The sequence below is a fragment of the Pyrgilauda ruficollis genome, unplaced genomic scaffold (genome assembly GCF_017590135.1).
Source record: "Pyrgilauda ruficollis isolate IOZ18807 unplaced genomic scaffold, ASM1759013v1 scaffold32, whole genome shotgun sequence".
Lineage (NCBI taxonomy): Eukaryota > Metazoa > Chordata > Aves > Passeriformes > Passeridae > Pyrgilauda > Pyrgilauda ruficollis.
In genome coordinates this window covers 7,105,355-7,122,310 of record NW_024524600.1, presented here as the reverse complement: position 1 = coordinate 7,122,310, position 16,956 = coordinate 7,105,355, and the positions used below count along the sequence as shown (strand labels likewise).

Sequence of the window (16,956 nt, the reverse complement as noted above, 5' to 3'; positions counted from 1 at the left end):
AAGTTCTGAAAAATTACAAAAACTTATCTAAGAGACATCAGCATCCTTCAAAGAGTAAGAAGCCATGTAATAAATACTGAGAGGAAAGGTGAATTGTTGTTCCTGGCTTTAAGTTAATTCCACAAAGGCAAAACATACCTGGTGGGAAGGAAGCCCAGTGGGATGTCATATCAGGGTGAGGTATCTGCAAACTACTTTTTGTGCTATTTTCATGAAGAGAGCATAAAACACTGCAGGTGTGCTACAACAATCAGTACTTACCGACTCTGCCTTCTGTAGTGAGTACCCTACTGCAGGTTTGGCTTTTTTTTCTTCCCTTTTGAACAATTAAACTGCGCTGGCTATTAACACATTTACTTATCTAAGCAACCTAAACATTTGTGTATGTTTCTATCCTGCTTTGGTTTTCAGCATTAAGTCAGATGCAGTCTTTCAGATCAAAAATGCTATCTGGTTAGGTGCATTGTCTTCAGCTTGTGTTTAATTAACAACATTCCTTTCTGAGTTAGTCCATTTGATGTTAAGAACTGTGTGGAATTCAGTTTGGAACAACCATTATCTTTTTGTAGCAGTCTTTTGGATGCCAGGAAAGGTGGAGTTTCAGGAACTTGGAGTGTCTTCTATTCTTGGTAATACTTCCCTCTGAATTTAGGGCCATAAAGAAAGGAGCACTTTAAAAAAAGTTGCTCTAATAATAGTAATAATAATAACAATAATTTGGTTTTATTAATTGATATTTATTATTACTGCAGGTTGCACTGAATCCCTTCCTTGCATTTAGTAAAAAATCATGCAGAAGTCAAATTGAAACTTCAGACGCAGGCACTGAACTATCTGACGCTGCAATTGAGGAACTGTTGTTTATGTCACACTTGTATAATTTATTGCACACTGCTCAAAGTAGTAGTTGACCTGGCTGGAACTGGTACTGCTGGAATTGGTACCTGCCAACCTTTATTATGGAACCTGTTCAAAGAAAAAAATCCTCAAAATTTTGTTGTATTTTAGTACATTTTTCTTGCTGCTTTCTTTTGTTTGATGACTTTGCTTTACAGTCTAAAATAAAGACATGGGGCATGTATTTTAGCATGGATAAGGATGACTACTATTAGGAGGTACTAAAAACTTCGTTCTCTTTATTTGGGTCAACATGAAACTTGTTGTCTTTGGGAGGTACTTTTTGTGGTAGATAGCAGTATCACCATCAAGAAAACAGAGCACTAAGTATAGCTTTTGTTATGTGTGAAAACAAGTTTGATACATCTTTCTTCCTGCTCATCATTTGGCATAGTTTTTTTTCCTTGTGAGTTCTCTTATTTGAGAGACCTCAGCTGTAAAGGGTAAAAAAAGATATTGTGATGTTTTCTTGTACTATGAAAACTCCCTTAATTAAAAATTACCAAAATGTTTGAAGCTTGTGAATGAAACAGTAATTCATGATTACTTTTGGGGCTCTGGAGCCCAGAATGAGAAAATGATTGCATGTTTCTTCATGCAATCTTCTTCATTATTCTACTATTGTAATTAAACCATCCCCAAAATGTTGCCTGACTCATCTGTAGGGGAATATACGCGTTAAATATCTCCAGATAAACTCTGTTGTGATTTTTTTCCCTGTTGCTTCAATTTTCCATCATTTCACACCATGTTTAAAGAGCTAGTATACCAAGGATAACTGGTATATGCTAAGATTCAGTTAATTCAGCTCCTTTAAATGTTATGGGAGGTCTATAAGTGATGGGTGGCCCAAAACCCAAAGTCACCATTCTATTCAAACAAACATACAAAGAAAGTATGTGCAAGACCTTTAACTCTTACAGGAGCTTGGCTTTGTGCCATGCTTCTGACTTAATGGAATGACTGATTTCAGGGTTGCCTGGGGCCATAACCACAAACAAGCATATGTATCTCTGAGGTCATTGAAACCAATTTTATTATTTTCAGATTTACTAGAAATAAGTCACCTGGCTTGATTTATATGTAAAATTGCAGAATATCAGTCTACAGAAGGGCTGCTTAATTAAAAACTTTCACCTGTTTTGTTGCCCTGTAATATTATATTAACAGCTGCTTGTGTCTCTAGAAAGACTGTTTTATCTTTCTTAGAAGTTGATGTTAAGCATTCACTTTAAGGCTGGGATTTAAGTTGAATGTCTTCATTGAAATAAGTGAAATAAGGCTCATATTCAGCACTGCTGCAGTTCCCAGTTAGACTACTGCAGGGGTGGGACTTCCATCTTCCAGTGAGTTTGAAGACGTGATGGTGAGTTTTTCGGTTTCCTGTGGACTCCTAGTGCCTCTTATGAGCCAGAAACGACCTCTGTTCCACAACGATTTTTGCATTCTTTTGTCCTAAAAGACTGAGATGAAGAAGGAACTATAAGGGGCAATGTAGTTGATTTGAATGAAGTGTTTATGGCTGATAATGTTCATCATCCAGGTAATTTTTTCTAAAGTAGTTGGATAGCAATATCTTACTGTCTCAGTATTTCTTCAGATTTCTTAAAAGAACATGGCAGCCTACACTGAAATCTTCATAGGCCTTTGCTGCCACTTCATCTTAGTGGATGGTACAAATGGGTTGCATAGCTGTAATTATTTATTGGCTATGTCATAATTAATTTCTCAGTTTCTTTCTGTGTACCACAACATGTGAAGAACTTGGGAAATTTATGATGCATACACAGCACTGTATTATTCCAAACAACTAATTTCATGTCGTAAGAAATAAATCTCAAATTCTTGATTATTTTGCAGCAAGATCAATGTAGAGCCCCAGAAAGAGAAGCACATCTGGTAGAAAAGAAACTACTTATTCCTTATACTATTCTAGGTTGATTTTATTATACAGAAGTAATATATCCTGGTATTTTATATGGCCTAGCAAACTATAATTTTCTTCATTAAACTTTCAGTGGCTTACAGTGCGAGGGAAGACAGTAAATAGGCCTCCTGAACTCTGAAGAGGTAATCTTCCCCTAGCTTTATAGGAAATAGTATTTGCTTAGTTTATGTAAAGATTCAAATGGACCATTGCTCTTTCTTAAATGGTACATAAAACATGTGTTTTATATATCATCATATATCATACAATATCATACAGCATTATATATCATATCATATGTCTTCATGCCCTAGCAGAAAAGAATCTCAGTACAAGCTCAGACATGTGAATTTGAAGCTACTTCTCTTCAGGTGAAATTCTGCATTTCTCGTCTTCTCACATATGGATAGAAGATACTTAAAGAGAATGTTTGCCTTGTCCACAAATGCAGGAACATTTTTTTTCCTTTTTGAAATCTAAAAGTGCTAACTGACCTCTCCAAGGCAGCCTGTTCTCTGATTCATTTGGGTCAGCTTCATTGCACTGAGTTGCATGTTTTTCTCTTAATCTACCTTTGTTTTTTCCCCCATGTTTGAAATTTGTTTTTATTGTGATCTCAAGCACTCTTCCTGCTTTGGTAAGAGGAGCAAAATTAGTACTGTTCTTGGCAGTGCTGGGATTTTGAAAGATAACATATGATCTCTGTTGTGATAAAATGCTACATGAATTTTAGTCCTATGGACATTTTTTTTTAATGAGTACTACTGAAAGAAGCAAACCACTTTTTTAAAGCTTTCATAAACCTTTGTGTGTGATCAGCTTTCCTCTGTGGGTCTCTCTAGGCAGAACTTAGAGCTGTCATTGTCTACAGGCCAATGTTATGAAATACCATAACCTTTTGTGGCACTTGGGTTTCTCTCATCTGCCAGGAAAAAATGCAGTCCTCTGTTGTGCTGCTGTCAGGGGTGGTTGTACTTTAATGTTAGAGTGGGCAGTTAAGCCTAGGAGTTAAATGTTGTTTTGATCTTCCAGAAGATCTTCAGACCTTCATTTATAGAATGACTAGTGACATAAAGCTGCTTGGAGGAAAAGAAAACCCTAAAGCACAGAAATCACTGGTGGAGAGAAGTGCAAGTGCTTGGCTGGCATAGAACTGGAGAGACTTGAAAATCTGGGATGTTTCAGTTCAAAGCTCGCTGCTTTTGTAGTTCAGCTTGACTTAGCTCTAGTTTTATTGTCAAGAAAGGTTGATCAGTTTTGTGATTCGGGTAATGGCTTCAGTTTACCTGAATTGCTGTCTGAGATCCTTCTTGGTAACTGCCTGCCTCCTGATAGCTGTTCTAAAACATAGAAAGGAATGGGGTTTGGTTGTTTTGTTTTTATGCTTGTAAGTTTAAAAAGTGTACAGAAAGGCTATAAAAGCTTATGCCAATTGCAGTTGATTGTAAAATCTACTGGTTTCAGTGACATAAAATGCAGGTTATTACAATACCAATGTGAACTAAACCTAATATAGCAGAAATCCTGTGTGTTCTGATAACATATTTCAAGTAATTTGTCATTTCCTGCTTTTTTGCCTCAATCTTTGACTGTATCCGGTAAAATCCTCGAGAGTATGCTTGATACAAACTTGCATATAATGGTAACTGTAAAGCACATTTTTATTCCAAAATAACTGTGATTAGTTGCCTTTATGTCACTCCCAAACTGTTGCCTGCTAGCTGGGTGCTCTAACCATGCAATTCAGACAAAATAAAATTGATTTTAAACACTGCTATGGTTTCAGATTTCTAGCGTTTCACAATTGCTATGGCATGCCACAAAACTTGTTTTAGTCTTGTGAATCCCTGCATCTCTGTAAGCTGTTGAGGCACAAAGGTGAAACAAATCAGTAAAAGTAATTTCAGCCTTTTTCAGTAGGATTCACACTTTCCAATTGAGTGGGTGCCATCTGCTCTGTTAAAGTACATTTCTGAAGGGCATCCCACAGTGCCCTCTGTAAAGATGTTGAAGAGTAGAAAAAATGTAGTTCATTCATAGAATCATTAAGGTTTAAAAAGTTCTCCAAGATCATCAAGTTCAACCCTTGGTGAAATATCACCATGCCTACTAAACCTTTCCAAAGAGTGCCACCACGACTACTTATTTATTTAGTATTTCCAAGGATGGTGACTTCACCACTTTCCTGGGGAGCCTGTTTCAGGACTATGCTGAACAGTCTCTCTGTTCACTGGTTGTTACACATCTTCCCGTGAACAAATATTGTTTTTAATTATCTGTGTTGTTTTACTTTTTTTGAGAATTTAGTTTTCATAAAAATTGGTTTTGACATGTCTGTAGCAAGTTCCTTTTTTCCCCTGCTAAAAATATAAAATTATAAAACTTTTTACAGGAATTTGTCTGACATGTCTGTGGCAAAGACTGAAGGTAAAGTCTAACTCCATCGCAAATGCTTTCTAGCCAGATTTTAGGCCCTCTATATATTATGTAGGAATTTTGATTAATAGGCATCTTGGAAGAAAAAGAACTGCCATTTTTTTAAATTTGGAGCCCTCTGAGAAGGTACTTAAAGTATTTTTGTTGATTAACTGGTGAGTAAAGTATCAACTCAGAGAAATGTAAGCCTCAACTACATGTTAACATTTCTTACTGCTTTTTCCATCAAGTTAAACTTGCTTTGATTTTTGTGTTTCCTCAAGACTATTTCACTGAAATGGCAGTGCATCTCTTGGTTCATGACAGTGTAGATGGGCTTTGTAGCTGACACAGAATAAATTTTGGTAATCCTCAGGGAGGATTCCCTTACCCTCACTATTATTTAATATCTGCCTTTGAAATGGGACTATGACTACAATCATCATTGCCTGCATATCAGGCAAGTTGATAAACTAGACTACAAAGATAGTAGTGACTTGAAAGACAAGTGGTGTCTCTTTAGCTTCTTAGACCAGACTGATTTCAGGGAAAAAATTTTAAGCAGAAGTTGCTGTCTAAAAAAATATCTTTTATAATGAGCTAATATATTTGTGGGCAATCTTTTATGTACATAATCGGGTAGCTTGTGAGGGTTGTTGTACTAAAAATGGACAATACTGCAAGAAAAAATATGCAAGTGTTCTACTTTCTTGCTATACAAAATAGTCTTTTAAAGCTTCAGCATCAATATTTGCAAGATACCAAAACAGACTTAACCTAAATGGAAAATGCGTATTCTGTACAGTATTACTAAAAAAACCCCAAACCCAAACAACCCGCCCTGCAAATTTGCTAACATGATGCCCTTTGGGTAGGAAAAGTGATACAGGGTGTACAATTGATGTGTGTCAGATCTTTAGTTTTGTGCATTTATGTGTCTCATAGTGGGGCTGGAGGGAGGGAAGAGGAGACTTCTTGGTGACGTGATAATTTCTGATAGTTTTTAGTGTGGCACAGTCTGGACTTGCAATTCTGTGGATAATTTAAGCCAAGGTGGGTGTGACTGTTCTCTGAATCACTTGATTCTTACATGAATAACATGAACATGATGAGGGATAGCTGGTTTTTTTGTGATTAGGTTTTTTCCCCTCTCCACCAATATGGATATTTCTTCAATATGAGTTCTGATGACAGCGTGAAGGTTAAATTGGCCTCTGTGGATATGCATGCACCAAATTGTTTTCCCTGATTAGATTTTGAATAATATTTTTCAGTTAAACCAGTAAAACTAAGTTTAGATCAGCCCTTTTTAATGAAGGGTTGTTTTACTGCTAAAATAAAAGACTTGAAGAAGGAAACTTACACACTAAAACCCTATTGCATTTCTTTATCCTTCACCCCCTTCAAAAAACAAGAAAAGGAGAGTGTCTCTATGTTGTGTTGTGGTTCAGTGGTTTTTCCTCAACTTACTATTTTTGTATTTGTATGGGAACGTTCCTTGCTATTCCCTTCAGTACCTACCTAAAAATCAAAATCAGAACCTAAAAATTCTTTCAGGCTTTAAATTTAGAGTGTGTAAGAGTCATGGGCTTAGACATAATTCTGTACAATCTCCTCAAACTTCCTGAAAATGCACTAACAAAAATAGATTAAATGTGGGAAAAAAATAGTTTTTCTGAAGTTAAATTGCTTAGCTTAATTTTCTCCATAGTCTGCCACATACTGAATAAAACCAGAGAAGTGAATAGTCATGGGACTGTTCTGTGACTGATAATCTCTTTTTTTGTACTGCTACAGTATGTGTGTCTCTATTTTCAGATAATGGCTTAAAATATGTGTGTCTTAGAAAGGCTTTATTTATATTCAGAAGGTGACCTGTCAAAATAAGTACTTTTATATCCATACTCTTAATTTGGGTAATAAAATCAACATTTTTACTCTAATTGATATATTCTCAAGCCTTTAAATATGTGTCCTTTTACTGTCGTGAGTGGCAAACATTATTTATGTTTAATTTTTTCAGTGGGAAGTGTGGAAGAGAAATAATGTGGTGCCATATTGTACTGCAGAACAGTAAACCCAATAAGGCCTGCTGGACTCACTTTTATAATCTGAAATAGATTTGAAAAGGGCAGTAGAGGTTCCAGCTATGAATTCTAACCATGCTTCAGAAGCTGGAATTACATACATATATAAAATAAACAAATTGTGAATTATTGCCAGGCAGTTGTTTGGCACAGAAGATTGTTTTAAAGAACAACTTCAGATGTATGTTTGAAAGAATATTTATCAGGTAAAAGCAAAGTATCTTGAAGTTTCAGAAGAATACAATTAGCAATTTTGTGTTGCAGGGTGTAGTTGGGAGTGAAGCTAGCTTGTAAATAGCTGTGAGAATAGCAGAAAGCATTTCTGATTTAGGAATGAAAGTATCTTTTCACAGACCTATGGTACATGCTGTGGTGAAGAAACTCAGGGAGCAGAGGCAAAGACAGGAGCTGTTCTTCTCCTTACATTTTTATCAGCTTCCTCTTAAGACGCTGATGGTGTTCCATTGTTCAGCATATGAAAGTATTAATTACCTCTTTCATTTCCCTCAATTGTGGTTTTTTTTTTTTTTTTTTTTTTTAATCTGTGCATGAATAATCAAATAATACTATGCCAGGCAGTTGGAATTAATTAGGGTTTCAAATTTCACACAATCCATCTTTTAGTGTTTGCTATGTCAGGCTAAATTGTAAACTGAGGGGAGTGAGGGACACTTAGTGTTAATATTAAGGCTGTATTCTTTCCCCATAGGAGGATATACATAGAAATGGAAAGGCTTATACAATAGAGAAGGAGTTCAAAACCTTTACACTTAGCTTTTGAAATATTTATATTCTGGGTGGAAAAAATTTTAAGACCATCTCGACCTTCTTGTAACTGAAATGTTTTGAACTTCTAGTTACATAAAGATTTCAAAGCTCTCTTATAAAAGAAGGTCAATAGATGCAGCTTGCTTCAGTGTAGTTAAAGCAATTCCTAATAGCATTCAGTATTATATGTAAGCATTGCCACCACTTCCTGCTTTTGAGTAACATCCTGCGTCTTTAGTTGCAAAATTATGAAGTCTAGAAGCGTGCAGCTGATGGGCTGCTGGATCATTGCCAGTCACTGGCAGACAAAGTCAAACCACAGTAGATAAAGTCAGTGATGGAAATAAACAAGGGACAAGTTATTGCTTATTTTAAAAGATCAATTTCTTTAAAAGACATAGTGCAGTACAGAAAAATCTTTAAAAGTTTGTGTGTCTTTATACTGTGGTATAAGACTATAACCTTTGCGTTCTTACTATTTTTCCTTGTGATTTTACTGTTTTGTTTTCTTTAGTATTTTTGTGTCTTTGTTTTTGGCAGTGGTTGCAATCATCTAAGGGTATAGTTACAGTTGTCTCACTCATCCATCTTTTCTCTTTGTTTATATCTAATTCAGGAAAGTCTCATCCATAAAGTTTTACAAGTAAAACACTATTTACAGACCTGTTACTTGTAGCTCCTGTTTGTTCTGGTACTAAATTGAAGCTGACTGTAGAATTACTTTCGTAGTCCAAAATACAGAATTAATATAATCATATGTTAACGTATTTTTCAGAGGTCTTATACTAACTCTATATGTATAGAGTTAATAGCTTTCACTAGTAATCGCATAAGATAGGAGAATTATTTTAAAACTATATGTTGTCTTCAGTGTTTGAGCTCTGAGTTCAGATCTTTCTATACAATTACAAAAGTACCTTATTGGCAGAAAGAAACTAGATACAAAGTTCTAGTAAGCTAATTTCCCTTTTGTGATGTTATGTTTTCCTTTAATTAGTTTAAAATATGACTTGATCCAAGGTGTTTCCATCAATCTGTATGTACAGACCCATTCTCTGAGCCAGTTAGCACCTCAGGATCCTATATGTCACTTAGCTAGTTGTTGCCAAGTATTTCTTTCTGAAAACACCTGAATTATTAGATTTTCCTTAGAGATTCACCTAAGAACAAATTTTTTTGAGACAAAACCTGCAACATAAAACTCAAAGGATGCACAGATTTTGGTCTCCTGCAGGTGTCCCTAGTTGATATACACTATAGATGTTTGTGGTTTAGCATTTTATTTTTGGGTGTTGTTTTTTTTAGGGGGTGGTGTTCTTTTGTTGTTGTTTGTGGTGGGTCTTTTTTGTGAAGTGGCTTGGGTAGAACTTTACTACCTGCTGGATTTGAAGGTAAATTCCACTTTAACAACTGAGAAAGATGAACTTTAATACACAACATGTCAGACATAATTGTCACCAGAATTCTACCAGAATGACAAATAGTTCCCTGGAATCTGTAATTAAACATTTAGATGAATGTGTTTTCATGTACTTAAGGTTATTACTTTCTTAAGACAACTCTGCATATTAAGTAGTCTTTTCTGACTTTATCCTGTCAATACAGGCAGTGTATGTGTGTGTGTATGTATATATATAGTAGTCTGCAGGCAAGTATGACAAGCTCTAGTTCTCTGCTTTCTGACCACCACCTGCCTAACAACCTGTAATAGTCTGCAGGATTTACTTAGCTGTTGCATGTTTTGGGGATGTGAAGCTGTTTGTACTCAAGCAAGTAGGCTCTTGGCTGTGTTTTCAGTCTTGTTGTCTATAGCATATAGTAAGTAACATATAGTCTTGAAAGCATCCTTAGGGTGTCTCATTAATATCCACTGTAAAAATACCCTAGGGTGTTTTCCCATTGCTATTCAAGAAAAAAAGCACTAAATTAATACTGTTTAAAAATGACTCAGGGAAAACAACAATGAACCTCCATGTTCAACCTTGCCACTCCATCACTGACTATCTATTTCATGTGAGAGATGTCTGGTCAATGGCTTCCTGCATACACAGTTGGGAATTTTCCTTTTCCTTTAAAATATGTTGTCTACCTCAAATGCTGATGGTAGTTTTCAGCATATGGGGATCATTAGCAATATTGAAGCTGAATATAAGGCTTAACTCTTTAAATCACTTTAGAATGTCACATCTGTTTTTCTACCCTAGTGTTAACACCTGGATCAGTTTAACACCAGCACAGAAGTTTAGGACATATATAGCTGTTAATTTTGAAAACATCTGGAATTTTTTTTTGTGCATATGCATGTATATGTGCACGTGTGAATGTGTCTCTGGCATTTTTAGGTTTGATGAATAAGAACTCAGTGAGTCGCGCTCAAGGTGTGTACTGACCTGTGGCAAATATGTGATTTATGGCAGGAGGCAGAAACATTGTTTCAAGTGGATTAGAAATTACGATTTTGTCTTTACAATTTTTTTGTCTTTTTTCAGCTTTCTGTTTCTGAAGAACTGATAACTGAATCTAATTCCTTTCCTTCCCCCTGCCCCCAGCATATCCATTTGTTGTGTACTGAATAAGGTAGCCCATTCTCCTGGGATGTATGAAATGGGCAAGCATTGCATATTGAAGAAAGCAAGCCCTTGCCTTAGTGTGCAGCCCTGTTCAGAGGCTGCTTGGAAGTAAAATGCCAGTTGTGTTGGAATTTTGAGAAGAGACTTTGTCAGGTGACCTGCTGCCTTTTAACAAGAGCAGAGTTTGCAGCTCCGGCAAAGAATGATGAGTTGCTTCTCTTTTGCCCATTAGCAAAATTGAACTAATTTGCAGGACATAACCTCAAGGTAAACTGTAAGTGAAGCTGGAAGCAAGTCTAATACAGCATTTTGTAATTTCCTTTATCCCAGAGCCAGCAATTAATATAATTTGCTATCTGTGGAGAGTGAGGGTGGCTGCTAGCACAGGAGGCTTTACTGGAGACAAGCTGGCACTGCTACCAGAGTGTGAGGAGGTGTTGGTTTCAGAATTTCTGCTGGAACTGGAGACCAAGCAGGATATACGGCTTGGTGATTCACTGACTAGAGAAAAAGCAGAGCCTTGCCACAGCCAGGAGCCAGGGCAGCCCAAGCCCTGGGCATTGGGCACTTCCCTGGGGACAAGGACAGGCTGGGATACAGATTCAGCTCAGCAAGGCTTTTGTCAGGGTAGGGCCTGGGGAGCTGAAGACTGGCCCTGCTGAGGTGTCCCTGGGGCAGGGGCTGATGGCCTTGGGAGACTCACATGGAGTCCTGGGCAGCATCAGGGAAAGCTTTGGAGACCTGACATGAGGTCCTGGGACTGTGCTCAGGGTGTGGGAACCTCAGTGGGGGGGTCAGGCTGTCAAGGCTCATTAATGCCCTTGGAACCATATGGAAACCATACAGAAAGAAATTTTAACTTTATTTAAAATTTTGATCTATAGAAAATGCAGCATTTGATGTGACTAAACACTGAGTAAGGTGGAACTGTCAGCTTCTGTATTCTTCATGAAGATGGGCAGGTACTAGAATTTGTTGCATTTACATGCACAAGAAACTAGGAGTATTATAGAACTGCCTGCTGAAATCTGTACCCAAATGCTGTTTGTTCAATACTGTATCTCCAGGGCTTCCTTTTGATTTTGTGTTGTGTGTAGGGCTTTTTTCATTGTATGTTTCTTTGTTTTAATTTTTGATATGGACAGGTCTAAATGGAAAAGGATCAAGGATGCGTGAAATTTGTTGCTAAAGCCATGAATAAGATTTGACTGAATTAATGCCTTTGGAATGTACCCTAGGTTTCTTTATGATACAAACAGTTTACTTTGGGTGGGGATGAGTTCAGTATGAATGCCTGCTGCATGAAAAGTATCACCTTAGAGAGAAGGCAAAATAAATACTAAAAGCTGCCATTTCCTGGGCACAAATTGGGAACTGTCTGGGCTCTTTGTAGAAGAATGCTTTGCCTCAGAGGACGGTGGTTGTGCTGGCAATGTTGTTGCCACTTACTTTTTTATTATTTCCCCAAGAAAAAACACTTTGACAGTTCAGGCTTTCAACTCTAAATCTTGGCATCTGATAGCCATTCTTAGCCTTTGGGAGCCTGTCGTCTAAGATATGTTTTTCTCAGAGAAAGGACTCTTTCTTACCTGACACCTGCTTTATTTTTGCCAAATTCCTAAGTTTCTGATAGTGGTTCTGAGAGTTATACTACAAATGGAAATCACAAACAGAGGAATTAGGTTTCACAAAAGGGCAACACAGAAGGACAAGATAAATAATGTGAAAACAACGACCTTGTTTTCCTCCAGTGTTCTTTTGTGACTCGCCTAAAATGAGAAAAATGTGTGTGGGGTTGGGAAAACAAATACAGGCAACCTGATCCACTGCGTTAGCAGAAGTCAAAATGAAAATTTTAAAATATTCTAAAAAGCATCATCAGATCTTTAAAGGATTTAAAGTGACCTCTCTATAACCTCTATGTGCTCAGAGTCAAAAGGACATGCTGAGAGGAGGCATGTCTGAAAGCATTACAGCGGGATGCTCTGGACAATGGAAATGCTGAGCTGTGTGGTATTTGGAGTATTTGCACGGAGATTCTGTGGTGCAGTATATCAGTTTTGAGCATTTTTCTTCTCAGATCAAGAACATTCCTGAAATGAATACCACAAAAAAAAAAAAAAAAGAAAAAAATAAAGGGGGTGGGATTTGCTCACAGGTTCTAAGGAAATGGAGAATGTGACGGGAATCTTGGAATATGAATTAGTCATGCATTTTAAATGTGGGCTTGAGTTTCACACCTTTTTTTTCCTTCCTCATCTGAACTGAAAAAATATTAATTATAGGAGGGTATTTATTGATAAGGCAGTTAGAGTTTTTCAAGAGAGAATGAGATAAAAATCATCTCTGTTGTTTGGTTTTTTGAATAGAAGAGTCTTGAGCTGGCTGGATTCTTAATTACCCTAATAAAATAAATGGTAAATGAGTTAAGCTCAGTAGTAACAACAATGCATCTTTAAATAATTGCTTAAATACAAGTAACTAATTAAATTCCAGTCATCTCTTTGCACTAAGCAGGTCTCACACCTTCTCCCACTGCATAAATTTAAATGCAAATCTTTGGATTTGTACAAACACTACAGGAGACAGATTTTTACAGTAACGAATTAGACTTGGAGACTGCTAATGGCTGGCATGAGTTCTTGCCAGTGTGGTTGTAAGCATAAATGCTGAAAGCTGCAGCATTTTTTTTCTAATCAAGCTGACAGACTTGAGTTCATAAGCTAATACAATGTAAAAATGTTTTTTTTCCCTCAATTGGAAATACGAGAAATTTTAAAAAAGTGTATTTTCATATGTGAAATAGTCTGCTGTCTGTCTTCAGCAAGGTGTTGCAGAAAATGGTGTCAGTCAAAATATGCACAAGACATAGAAGGTCCAGTCCAGAAGCAGAAAATTACACACTCCTAACAACTTCTATATTTATTGTTTACCTATGTTAGCAAAATCCATTCCCAAATCTAAATTAGCATTTCAGTATAAAAGGACAGTTGGGGTTTTAGTTCTGATATACTGGAGGATCCATTGTTTCAACAATAACGTTTGCAAGATCCTCATATTTCTTTTACATTTTAATTACAATTCATCAAATCTTAACTGACTACTCCTGGGTTAGACTCAGAAGAATGTCACTGGAAGGGTGTTTTAATTTAACAGAAACAGTGTAATGTCTGTTTCTAATGTTTTAAAAGCCAATTTATATGGAAATTTTGCTCTAGAAGGAAGTCAATAGATATGTAGTTTTTTAACAGCTCCTGTTAAAATTCAAAACTTGAATTGAAGCAGCACCAAAGCAATGCCATTTTTTTTCTTGTAGCAGTGTGATTGCATTTTCACAACCTTTCGTTTGTAGCTGTTTTCTTCTGTTAAAATGAAGTTTTTATTTGTCTTTTGTAGTCGAGCTATCAAGACAAACCAGGACCTTTTACCCGAGACGCCGTGGATCCATATCTTCTACAATGACTTTTGGGGGACACTGCTTACTCACAGTGGGAGCCACAAGTCCTACAGACCTCTCTGCACACTTTCCTTCCGCATTAACCATGCTGTTGGGGGAATGGACCCATGGGGCTACCACCTTGTAAATGTCCTCTTACATGCTGCAGTCACTGGCCTTTTCACAAACTTCTCCAGGATTCTCTTTGGCGATGGGTACTGGACCTTGATAGCTGGCCTGCTGTTTGCATCTCATCCCATCCACACGGAAGCCGTAGCAGGGATTGTAGGGAGGGCAGATATTGGAGCCTGCCTCTTCTTTCTGCTTTCCCTCATGTGTTACGTGAAGCACTGCTCTACCAGAGGGTCCTCACCAAGTACTTGGGGCTGGATCTTGGGAGCAGGGCTGTGTGCAGGATGCAGCATGCTGTGGAAGGAGCAAGGAGTGACTGTTCTGGCCATTTCAGCCGTGTACGATATCTTTGTATTTCATCGACTGAAAATGCATCAGATCATTTCTGATTTATACAAGGTGAGTCTCCTTTGAGGTAAGCTATTTCTGAGGCACCTGCACTGTTTAAACAGGAGCCAAGTGAGTTTTTGAGTACACAATAATTCTTAGTAGTTTCGTCAACTCCCAAAAATAAGCTCAGATGTTTAACGCTGACAGAACACTTCAAGAGCTTTAGTATGGTCTTTTTACATTTTGTTTAAGCAATGTGCTATTAGCCACTGCTATTACTCAATGCTGGGGATGGGTTTTTTCAATTACTTTCCTTACTTCCAGCAGCTCCCTCATTCTGTTTACTGTCAAGCACTGGATATTTGAGTCGAGCACTGGATATCTGACTGCCTTTTGCAAAGAATTCGTTTGTGCTCTTATCCTCTTGTATCTTGCAAACTCAGCTTAGTTTGGTCAGACGTGCAAGTTCGGCAGGCAGCTGATATCATCAGCTTTGCTCCCTGAGGCAAAGATAAAACTCTTATTGTTCTAGTTTAACAGAGATGCATAGGACTTGGTGCATGCCTTTGACACCTATTTTTTCCATCACCTAGTATTATTGCCTTAATAAAATAAGTATTTCCAATTTTTTAACTTCTTCTCCAGAACAAACAAGTAAAATAAGCAAACAAAAAAACTCACTAAATCCCCCAGCTTGCCACTCACAAAACTCTGTGTATTTTAGTGGTACCCAGAAATCCCAGTTAAAATCAAGAGTCCTTTATAGCATTTGCTGTACAAATGAGTAAGCTGAGTATATGTAATTTTCTTTTCTTTGAAATGGCTGTCTTTCAGAAAAATACTGTCTTGACAAAAGGACAACAGTGTTTCATTTGGATGTGTTATTACATTTTTCAGTGAGATGTAGATTGCAAAAATGTAGTTTGTTTCATTGCTTTGCTTAGCTTAAACACCTTGATTTGAAAATTTTGTTTTCTCTTCCAAATGAATTCAAAAGAAATTATAGTTTTTGATAAAGCAGTGGTAATTTCTGCTTGTACAGATGATATAGCTGTAATGTAAAAGGAAAGTAGTAGGGTAAAAAAAATTCCAAAACACCTAGTCACTTGTAGTTTCCTTTTAAACTGCTCTAAGGTGTTAACTTAGTTATTATGGTTTTTTCTGACAAAATGGAAAAAGAAAGAATAATTTTGTATATATATACACACACATATTTGGGTTTTTTTACTCATGTGTAATGACATATGTAAGACCTGAATGTCAGTAGCCGAATATTGTATGGTATACAATGTATGGTACCTTGTGCATCTAACGCTGAGCAGAAGCAAACAGGAAACTGATTAAGTTGTTGCATTTATTTTTTTCCTTAAAGTACATCTGCAGCAGCAGGTTTTATACTGAAAGCCACAAAGATGAGACTTTTTCAAGTGCTTCAAGGAGTTTAATAACTCAGGTGTTAACTTATCCTGTTGAATTAAACAGTCGTAAAAACATTCATATGACAGAAAATTCTGAACATCTAGAAAATTATTATTAAACACTCATTGCTGAAACCCAAAATCTTTGCAGATGTTTCTGATGGACTTTTAATTGAGAAAAGCTTGTTCTCACCTTTATCCTCCTTTTCCACACCAAGGCCAGAGTAAAATTGGTCCAGAAGAGACCTGAATGACACAGGTGAAATCCAAGCTTCCACATCCTAACTTTTTGAACACAAAGTCTCTCTTCCTAGGTGTGAAGCTCTTAATTTGGATGCCTGGCTTGTGAGGGTTTTTTGCACCCAGCATCAGAGTTGCCTTGGACAAAAAGCCGGTGTCTTTGGAAATTTATTTTTCATCTATAATGCTAGAAATAGTGATTCTCTGTTTTGTAGATTACAGACCTTTGTGGAGATTTGGTTTTTGCTGGAGGCAGTTTTATGGGGAGAGACTACATTGAATGAAAATATGAATATTTCAATTAATTGGCCAGAAATGCATTTTTTAATTCACTAAATTACTAGGCTGCATGTTTCTTGCATATATGTTCAGGCTGAGGGCTGCTCAGCCTGAAAAAATTAGAAAGAATTGTTTCATGTACCTGTTCTGGAATTTGTTCTTCATGTTTTCCTCGTGTAATACTGGGAGAGAGCAACTTCAGGAGAAAGGGGGAAAAAAAGACATCAAAATCGTCAGTTGAGGAAAAAGTTGTAGTCTTTTGCAGTGTGATGGAGGGCAAAAGTGTAGAATGAAGCCAAGGAAGAAGAGAAAATAATTTAAAAGTTGGTTAGCTGAAGCCTGTACTACCTAAGTAAGCAGTAACTGAATGCTTTGTAATGGAACAGTAGAAAGGTCCTATCCCTTTCAGTCTGCCTGACCTTTAGCTTGGCCCTGTCCAGCTGAGCTAATATAGCTG

The 16,956-nt window shown here is 36.9% G+C and overlaps 1 protein-coding gene across 2 annotated transcripts in view; it reads left to right on the top strand.

The window, feature by feature from the left end:
- The window catches only part of TMTC2 (transmembrane O-mannosyltransferase targeting cadherins 2), a 235,075-nt gene that overhangs the window by 85,978 nt on the left and 132,141 nt on the right, over window positions 1-16,956 (top strand). The window contains exon 2 of one of the 2 annotated variants that reach the window (XM_041474411.1): window positions 14,061-14,631. The exons of the other annotated variant lie outside the window; for it this stretch is intronic. Coding sequence (XP_041330345.1) covers window positions 14,061-14,631 — 571 coding nt within the window. The remainder of the gene's footprint in view (window positions 1-14,060; window positions 14,632-16,956) is intronic. 2 annotated transcript variants of the gene reach the window in all.